Source organism: Saccopteryx leptura, chromosome X (genome assembly GCF_036850995.1).
Source record: "Saccopteryx leptura isolate mSacLep1 chromosome X, mSacLep1_pri_phased_curated, whole genome shotgun sequence".
NCBI classification, from domain to species: Eukaryota; Metazoa; Chordata; class Mammalia; order Chiroptera; family Emballonuridae; genus Saccopteryx; species Saccopteryx leptura.
In genome coordinates, this window is record NC_089516.1 from 94,509,774 (window position 1) to 94,520,033 (window position 10,260).

The 10,260-nt window shown below is 42.7% G+C and overlaps 1 protein-coding gene across 1 annotated transcript; it reads left to right on the top strand.

The window, feature by feature from the left end:
• Nucleotides 1-2,415: 2,415 nt before the first annotated feature.
• On the top strand, nucleotides 2,416-2,877 carry LOC136386424 (ubiquitin-conjugating enzyme E2 D2B-like). The gene has a single exon (XM_066357848.1). The coding sequence runs from the start codon at nucleotides 2,416-2,418 to the stop codon at nucleotides 2,875-2,877; it is 462 nt and encodes a 153-aa protein (XP_066213945.1).
• Nucleotides 2,878-10,260: the final 7,383 nt, after the last annotated feature.

A 10,260-nucleotide genomic window follows, 5' to 3' on the forward strand; every position in this document is an offset into this window, starting at 1 on the left:
GAATTTGAGAAGAACAGATATCAAATTTACTTTGACTATTTTGTCAAATTCACCAGTGAAGTCATCTTGTCCTGGAATTTTACTTCTTAGGAGGTTTTTGATGGCTGCTTTAATTTTTTCATTGTTGATCAGTCTATTTAGATTTCCCAATTCTTCATGAGTCAGTCTAGGAAAGTTACATATTTACCAAAACTTTTCCATTTCTATTAAATTTTGTGTCATATAGTCTTTCATAAAATTCTTGTATGATACTTTGTATTTCTTTGATATATGCAGTCAATTCTCTTTTATTTCTGAATTTATTTGAAGCTTTTCTTTTTTCCTTAGAGAGTCTATCCACAGTGTTGTCAATTTTACTAATCTTTTCAAAGAAGCAAATATTTCTTGTAGTAATTTTTTGTATAGTTTTCTTGTACTCTGTTTTTTTTCTTTAATTGTGTTCTAATTTTTATTATTTTTCTTCTTCTGCTGACTTTGGGCTGATTTGTTCTTTTCTTCCTAGTTATTTTATATGCAATATCAGGCTGTTTACTTGAGATTTTTCTTGCTTTTTGAGATAGACCTGCAATGATATAAACTTCCTTCTTATTACTATTTTTTGTGCATCCCAAGTGTTTTGATTTGTCACATTGTCACTGTGTTACTTTTGATCTTATCTTTTTTTTCACCCAGTTGTTTTTTTAGTAGCATGTTGTTTAAGCTTTCTATTTTTATCCACTTCTTTTGTGCAGTTAATTTCTAAATTCAAAGCACTATTGTCAGACAGTATATTTGGTATGATTTCTATCTAATTTTTTTAAGGCTAATTTTGTGTCCAACATATGATATATTCTTGAGAATGCTCAAAGTGAACTGGGGAATAATGTATACTCTGATGAAAGGCTTTGTAAATGTCCATCACGGCCATTTGATCTAATGTGCCATCTAGAGCTGACATATCTTTATATTTTCTGTTTGAATGATCTATCCATACTTGTCGATGGGGTATTTATTTTCCTTATTATGTTTTTTTTGTTTGTTTTTGTCATTTTTCCCTTTAGCTCAGTTCTTAGTTATTTATATATTTTTCAGTTCCCTGATTGTGTGTATATATATTGAGAAATTTTATGTCTTCTTGATGTTGTGTCCCCTTTATCATTATAAAATGTCAATTTTTGTTTCTTCTTAACTTTTAATCCTGAAATTCATTTTTTTTCAGATATAAATATGGCTACTCTTCTTTTTCTGTGGATGCCATTTACTTGGAGGATCACTTTTCACCCTTTCACTTTGAATTTATCTTTACCTTTGCAGATTAGTTGAGTGTCTTAATGGCAGAATACTGTTGGTTTTTGCTTTTTGATTCGATCTGCTACTCTATGACTTTTTATTGGTGAGTTCAGTCTATTTATATTTAGGGTGATTATTGCTGTATGAAGATTTCCTATAGCCGTCCTATCTATTATTTTCTGGGAGATATGGGTTGCCATTCTTTCTTTTTCCTTCTGTTTCTCTGTTGTTTTAGTTATGGTGGTGTTCCATACTTCTTTCTTGTGATTCTTCTTTTTTAAAGTTACGAGTCTATGTTCTGGGTTTCATTTATGTTACCATTAAGTTTATGCAAAAAATGTTTCATGTATACAGTAATCTTTTTTCTTCTGAATGCATCTTACCTGAATACCCGTCTATTACCCCATAATAGTCCCTCCCATACTGTGTGCCCCTCCATTCCCCTATAATGGGCCCTCCCACACTGTGTTCCCCTCCATTACCTGATAATGATATCTCACACACTGTGTGCCCCTCCATTTCCCCATAATAGCCCCTCCCACACTGTGTGCCCCTCCATTCCCCCAAAGTGGTCCCACCCACAGTGCATCTCCCCTTCTATTCCCTTCCATGTTCCCTACCTCCATCCACCCTCTCTCACTTCAACTCACCTCTCTAAACTGCCCCCTACCTCCTCTACTGATATAGTGAAGTCATTAGCATGGACCCTGCAATGTCACAGAAAGGATGTTCTACTGTCGCCAAGCAACCAAAAGTACACATCAGAGGCGAACAGCAGGGAAGAGCGGCAAGGACAAAGCGGCGTGGGCAGGAGCTGCCCTGTCTCCTGCTGTCAACTGTTAAGGACAGCCTGGCCTCTGGCCAACGCAGTATCTGAGCGGTGATCTCCAGGTGAGGAGAGATGGGAGGAGGCGGCAGCGCAGCGGAGGCATCGGTGGTGGAGCCAGAGGCCGCACAGGCCACAGATGTCCAGTAGCCCATCAGTCCGGGCCAGTTCCTACTTTCTCCTCCCTCAACCCCCTCTCTGCCACCATCCCTGTCCCCTGTCACCTTGCTCATCCACCCACTTGACAGGTTGCTCCTCCCCTAGCAGATGATGTCCTCTCTTTCTCCCTACAGGGAAGCCTGCGGACGAGGATCAACCCAATGGCGCATCCCGTGGCCAAGGCCGTGAGGCGGCTCACCAAGGAGCTCCTGGATATGTCACAGAACCCCTCAGAGCACTACTCTGTGGGGCCTGTGGGAGACAATATGCTTGAATGGCAAGGAAATATCATGGGGCCCAAGGACAGTCCTTACGATAGAGGAGTTTTCATCATTAAGATGATTTTTCCATGGAGTTACCCCTTCAACCCACCCAAGATCATCTTCATTACCCCAATTTACCACCCCAACGTTGATAGATATGGGGCTGTCTCTATGGAACTCTTTTGGTCAGGATGGTCCTCAAAAATTATAGTTTCTCAAATATTGCAATCAGTCAGATCTCTGTTGGGTCAGCCCAGCATAGAAGATGTAAGTAATCTAGAAATTGGGAGCCTCTACTTAGAGGATAGGGCAAAGTTTCACTCAAAAGCTCGAGAACTTACTGAGAAGTACGCCATGTAATAAGGAAGTAAATGATAACATCACCACTTTAAATAAAACATTTGGAAGTTCAACTGGTTGTCTTTTGGCTGCTATCAATGAAGTGGCGTTTCCTCATCTTTCTGGGCACCCAGTGTACACCTTCTACACCAGGGTGTGTGTGGAGGAGAGGGAGGAGTCCTGGGGATGGGGCGTGGTTGGGGGAGGGGTGAGTGTGAGACAGACAACTTTTAACCTACATGTTACTAAAAGCTGTCTTTACTGATTTAGGACTGGGGAAGCGAAAATAAGGGGTGGCGTCCTTAGGATGAAGAGAACAGTCCCAACAATCGGTGGAATAATGTTTAATGAGGAGTCCTTTAGAACTGACAATGGTGAGAAAAAAACTAGATGAAGATTACAAAGGTGATTAGGTATCAATTTTATTCTGAAGAACCTGTGTCTCCAGGTGTTTTTTTTTGTTTTTTTTTTTTTTTGCTGCAGCTGTTGTTGTTCCTGTTGTTTTTCAGTGAGAGGAGGGGAGGTGGAGACAGACTACAGCATGCACCCAACTGAGATCCACCTGGCAACTGGGCTGTTGCTTTGTTGCAACCAGAGCCATTTTAGTGCCTGACGTGGAGGCCACGGAGCCATCCTCAGTACCAGGAGCCAACTCACTCTAATTGAACCTTGGTTGTGGGAGGGGAGGAGAACAGAGAAAGAGAGAAAGAGAAGCAAGAGGGGAGGGGTGTAGGAGCAGATGGGTGCTTCTCCTGTGTATCCAGAAGGGGAATCAAACCCGGACATCCACATGCTGGCCTGATGCTCCACCACAGAGCCAACAGCCAGAGCTTTGTTTTGTTTTTGACCAAGATTAATATTAAATTTAAATGGAAAAAAATTAGTAGATTAGTAGTTGTTATAATTTAAAATGATGTGTTTTCACCCCAGACTTCTGCATGTCCCACACCTTCTATCCACACCCTTTGAAAACTTCTCCTATCTCCCACACTCTGGGTTGTACCCCACTTCTCAGGACCTACCTACATCTCAGTAAGGATGTTCAACTTTAGAGATATTTTATAACAATTTATTTATTTAAACAGAGGATATGCCTAAAAGCAAGATCTTAACAGATTGGAAAAATAAAATAAAACAAACAAAAAACCCACTTCTCATTGTGACAATCTGCAGCTTCTTTTATGCATTTTAAATTAAAGAGAGGACATAAGGAAGATTATATAAAGCTGGGAGAAAGCCCGGTGAGGAGTAGGTTACATGACCTTTAACAAGGTTATGTGCTTTCTTGAGGGTGGGTACCCATATTTCAAAGGTGTGTTAACCAAGATGCACAAGAATATGGACAGGGCTTGCTTAAGCAAACAAACCTTTTCCTACAAAAGTTATATGCCTAGGGTGTGATAACCCACCATGATCTGACTACTTAAGAACATATGATCAGATCTATCTGCGAGATTATTTTTGATAGAACCCCTTTTTGCATCCACATCTACCAGCTCTAATTTGTCTCATTGTCTCAGAGCTCTATGCGATCTGAGACCTCAGCCAACTTTCAAGACCACATGTGAACCAGTCAGTTTCATGGAGGCTGGCTGACTGACCCAGACTCCTGTGTTAGAGACACGGCTTTATTAGTCACAGCCCAGCAGACAACATAAGCTTCACTGACTTCAGTTCCCCTGGCCCCCAAGACCAGACCCACTGTGAGGATGAGGAGTAGACCTTGTGGGTGCTGCACACAGTGGGTCTGTGTCACAGCTAAGTGGCCACAAGCTTAGGATCCTCCTGATCTTGGAAAGGAGAATTCTTTCAAAACTTCGCAAGTTTAGGCCCTGGCCGGTTGGCTCAGTAGTAGAGCATCAGCCTGGCGTGTGGAAGTCCCGGGTTCGATTCCAGGCCAGGGCACACAGGAGAAGCGCCCATTTGCTTCTCCACCCCTCCCCTCTCCTTCCTCTCTGTCTCTCTCTTCCCCTCCTGCAACTGAGGCTCCATTGGAGCAAAGATGGCCCGGGCGCTGGGGCTGGCTCCTTGGCCTCTGCCCCAGGCGCTAGAGTGGCTCTGGTCGCCGCAGAGCGACGCCCCGGAGGGGAAGAGCATCGCCCCCTGGTGGGCAGAGCATCGCCCCCTGGTGGGCGTGCCAGGTGGATCCCGGTCCGGCGCATGCGGGAGTTTGTCTGACTGTCTCTCCCGGTTTCTAGCTTCAGAAAAATACAAAAAAAAACCTGTGCAAGTTTTCTCCAAACATAGATATTATCTGTACTCAACTGCTCAAAAAACAAATCTGTCCCCTACTGTCTCTTCCAAGGCTGTTTGCTGTGTATGTGTGTGTGTGTGTGTGTGTGTGTGTGTGTATCTCTCTCTCTCTCTCTCTCTCTCTCTCTCTCTCTCTATATATATATATATATATATATATATATATATATATATATATATATATATATATATATATATATATATATTTGAAACTAATAGTTCAGGACACATGCTGTTGGAAGATGTGTGGAACTGCTCCCCAACAGTCTTAACTGCCTGGATCTATATAGTTGTAAAGGTAAAAATTAATTTCATGAAAATACTTGTGTAATGAAAAGACATCCAATTTCCCCTTTAGAATCTTTACATTCAAAAATGCCTAATCACTGTAATATGCAGATTATTACTATAAAAACACTTTATATTAGCCTAGAATGGTTGGTTCAGTAGATAGAGCATTGGCCCGGCATGCAGACATCCTGGGCCCAATCCCTAGTCAGAGCACAGGTGAGAAGCAACCGTCTGCTTCTCTCTCCCTCTCTCTCCCTCTTCTCTTTCTCTTCTTGTCTCACAGCAAGTGGCTTAGTTGGTCTCTGGCACTAAAGATAGCTCAGTACTCAAGCATCAGTCCAAGACAGGGGTTGCCAGGTGGATCCCGGTCAGTGTGCATGCAGAAAAAACACTTTATAATCTATTATTTTTAATATCAGTGGCTTAAGATTTTTAAAATAATTATGAAAATAAGTCTGTAAGTAGAAAATATTTGTTCCTGTACCAAAGGTACTAAGTTCTTAAATATGAAATTTCCTTTTACCTGTGCATATGGGCAGCACTTCCACACAGTGATGGTCTATGTCTGTGCCCTCCAGGATGGTAGCCACTAGCCAGTGGAGCTAGTGGTGTGAGACCAAGCAGGTAGATTTTTATTTTGTTCAATTTTAATTAACGTTGAGTTAAAATTCTAAATAAATAGATTACATTAAAATAGCCAAGTGGTGACTGATCAGGTGGTGGCACAGTGGATAGAGTGTCAGACTGGAACGTAGAGGACCCAGGTTTCAAACTCCAAGGTTGCCAGTTTGAGCGCAGGCTCATCTGGTTTCAGCAAGGCTCATCAGCTTGAGCCCAAGGTCGCTGGCTTGAGCAATGGGTCACTTGGTCTGCTGCAGCCCCCCGGTCAAGGCACGTATGAGAACATCAATGAACAACTAAGGTGCCATGAAGAAAAATTGCTGCTTCTCATCTCTCTCCCTTCCTGTCTGTCTTTCCCTATCTGTCCCTCTCTCTGTCTCTCTCTCTGTCTCTGTCTCTCTCTCTCTCTCTCTCTCTCTCACACACACACACACACACACACACACACAGCCAAACAAGTGGAGTCAATGATTACTGTATTATAAAATTGGAACTTAAGGTTGGACATATGTATGTTTCATATTAGTGTAATTCAGGGGTCAATAATGTAGCTGTTATTGACCAAAGGTGGTAGAATTTACCACGGGAGTTACCAGGACTAAGTAGAGACTGAAAACAGCAGAATGTGGAGGGAAGACAGTAAGAGAGTCCCAAAGGATTAAGTAATACTTTAGCTATTGTGAAAGCAACAGAAGATTTGGTTCCTTGAGAGTATTTTTTTCTTTTATCCGTCTTCCCTTCACCTCCAGTGGCTGATTTGAATGGTTTTTTTTTTATTTTTTTATTTTTCTGAAGTTGGAAACGGGGAGGCAGTCAGACAGACTCCCGCATGCGCCTGACCGGGATCCACCCAGCACGCCCACCAGGGGGTGATGCTCTGCCCATCTGGGGCGTCGCTCTGTTGCAACCAAAGCCATTCTAGTGCCTGAGGCAGAGGCCATAGAGCTATCCTAAGCTCCCGGGCCAACTTTGCTCCAATGGAGCCTTGGCTGCGGGAGGGGAAGAGAGAGACAGAGAGGAAGGATAGGGGAAGGAGTGGAGAAGCAGATGGGCGCTTCTCCTGTGTGCCATGGCTGGGAGTTGAACCCAGGACTCCTGCACACCAGGTCGATGCTCTACCACTGAGCCAACTGGCCAGGGCTGATTTGAATTTTTTACGATCAAAGGCAATGTTGCAAGAGCATGGCTGTTTTGAAGCAAAAACCTGCGTTCTAACTTAGGCTCTACCAGAAATCCTAAACAAGTTGTGTGACCCTAAACAAGTTATTTAACATCTATGAGCCTAAGTTTCTTAAAGTACAAAATGAGAATATTATCTATACCATTTTCTAGAGTTTTAAAAATAAGAAGATATGGAGATGACGTCAGAGTAATGGCGGGGTAGGAAGCAATACCGATAAATCTCCCCCAAAACTCAACAAGATCTTCAACCAGAAACAGAAAAACCTATACTTGGAGCCTCCAGATTCTTCGCAATACACCCAAAGGTATGGTCGAGTGAAAAATTGGCTAAATATATAACCAAACCCCAAAGGAAATAGGGAGTAAGAAATGCTCCGCCTTCCTCACTAACCTAAAAAGGGCGGCTTTCTCTGGTAACTGTGAATATAGAAACTGAGGCGGGCAAAGGGGGTGAATAGATCCAGGCCACCGCACAAACGGCCGAACCAGGCTGTGGCATGGAGATCCAAGCCGAGGAAAAACTGATCCTGTGGCAACATGGGCAATACAAGCTAACACTCGCACCAAACCCAAACAAAGAAAGACAAGCGGGGCGGCCATTTTACCCGGTCTCCAGGTCGGCGTGCGCGCAGTTAGTGGGCGAGAGATTTCTTCCTAGGCCCCGAGAGTGGGTGCCCGTGTTGCCCCACGGAGAGGCAGGGTCAGAGGCCTTTCTGTGGGCCGAGGGCAGAGTCTCTGGGCAGCCCCAGCGCCCTGGGAAAGCCATGCACGGGATGGAGTGAGAACTAATTCCAACGGTGGAGATTTTCCGTGCTGGAGGGGGTTTCACTCAGAGGGAAACACGGCCGGCCTCATATCCAGGTCTCCGCGCGCAGATAGTGAATGAGAGATTCCTCCGAGTGCCTCGGCAGTGCGCGCCCATGTTATCGCACAGAGGGGCAGAGTCAGGGGTCTTTGTGTGGGCCAAAGCGGAATCTCGGGCCACCCCAGCGCCTTGCAAAAGCCGCGCACAGGGACGGAGCGAGACTCAATTCCAATGCTGCAACTTTTCCCTGCGGTTGGGGGTTTCACTCAGAGCGTGAGACTGCTGGCCGGATATCCTGGTCTGCGCGCATAGCCAGTGAGTGAGAGTTTCCTCCAAGCGCCCCGGAAGTGAGCACCCGCCTGTGTTACCGGACACAGTGGCAGAGCCAGAGGTCTTTGAGTGGGCGGAAAGCCCGTCTGATTATGCTAGCAGCTCTGACTGACTGAGCCTTACCCAGAGCCCTGTGCTGAGTGGAAATAGAGTGGGGAGTTGCCAGCTCTTTGAGCCTCTTACTATCCAGGCAGAGGCAGCAGCAACCCCATAGCTGGATTATCAGGCTACTAATTGAGGAAGGAAAGACTAGGAGAAAGGCTCCAGGAACACGGACTCTCTCACTGTCCGTGAGAGCCTATAAATGCTAATGAGCCTCGACTGCCAAGGAGACTAAAGCACAATACATGACATTGCCATAGAGACTTATCAACTGCAAACCTCTTCCTGATAATGCCAAAGGGGCAGAACCCGGGGTACAGAGTCACTGACCAAGAAGAGGGAGAGAAAAGAAAAAGCAAGAAGATAACCTCTCAAAATCAAGAATAATCTGCAGACTTTATAACCTATCCCATTTTATTATATTTCTTTGTTTGTTTCTCTTATCTTCATTCTTGATACTTTTTTTCCTCCTCCAATTTGGCCGATTAACACTCTGCCAGTCTTACTCTCTCCTCTCCTTGAACTACACTACCCATAAGTGTTACATCTCCCATTATCTTTTCTCTTCTCTTCCTTTCTCTCTATGAGGGTTGCACTCCAAAACCCTTAACTCTCTCTCTCTCTCTTTCCTTTCTTTTTTCTTCTTTTAGTGGTTCCCTCTTTTTTTTCTCTCTCTCTCTTTCTTTTCTCCCTCTATATTAGTTTCTTCCTTTCTCCTTTACATCTCCTCTCATTCAAACCTCAATAACAAACAAATTATCTTATCTGGGACTCAAACTTATGTTTGTGGCATTTTGGGGGGTTTTTACTTCACCTTTTTAACTCACTAGCAGTGCTCCCATCCCTGGCTCTCCATTTTATCTAGTTCTTGTTCCACTAAATACAATAGTAATTTTTTAATTTGTCCCCCCATTTTTCCATTTTCCTCTTATTCCTCTCATCATAACTCTTAGACAACCAACACCTAAAAGCAAATCATTTTATTCTTGACCCAAATTTTTTCCTTATTTGCTTTTTGTGGGTCCATACGCTCTTTTTTTTTTTTTTTGCCCCTTTATTACTTTTCCCCAATTCAGGCCCTCCATCACAGGCATTGTTTGTTATAATTCACAGTTCACCACAAGATTTTCTCAAGAAAGAGGGGACAGGAGACGAGAGGAAAAAAGGAGGGGGGGAATAATTTCCTTTTTTAAAAATTTTTATTTTATTTTATTTTTCTTTATTTCATTATTAATTTTTTAAAAAAAAAACTTCGATTTTTTATTTTTTTATTATTTTTTTAACTTTTTCTTCTTTATTAAATCTCATTAATACTATCAACAAAACCACCCTCAGATGCCATTAAGGAAGAGAAAATCAAATATCATGGATACAAAAGAAAGAGAGGTAACACAGCTAGATGACGAAAAATCTATGGAGAAAATATTTAATATATTGGAAACCTTGGAGCTAAATGACAGAGAATTCAAGATAGAAATCCTAAAAATCCTCCGAGATATACAAGAAAACACAGAAAGGCAATTTAGGGAGCTCAGAAAACAACTCAATGAACACAAAGAATATATGTCCAAGGAAATTGAAACTATAAAAACAAATCAAACAGAGATGAAAAACTCAATTCACGAGCTGAAAAACGAAGTAACAAGCTTAGCTAATAGAACAGGTCAGATAGAAGAGAGGATTAGTAAAATAGAAGACAAGCAACTTGAGGCACAACAGAGAGAAGAAGAAAGAGACTAAAAAATTAAAAAACATGAGATAGCCCTACAAGAATTATCTGACTCCATCAAAAAGAATAACATAAGAATAATAGATATATC

What these genes read in the sequence shown, in the direction of transcription:
- LOC136386424 (XM_066357848.1), top strand. Translation starts at nt 2,416, where the DNA reads ATGGCGCATCCCGTGGCCAAGGCCGTGAGGCGGCTCACCAAGGAGCTC.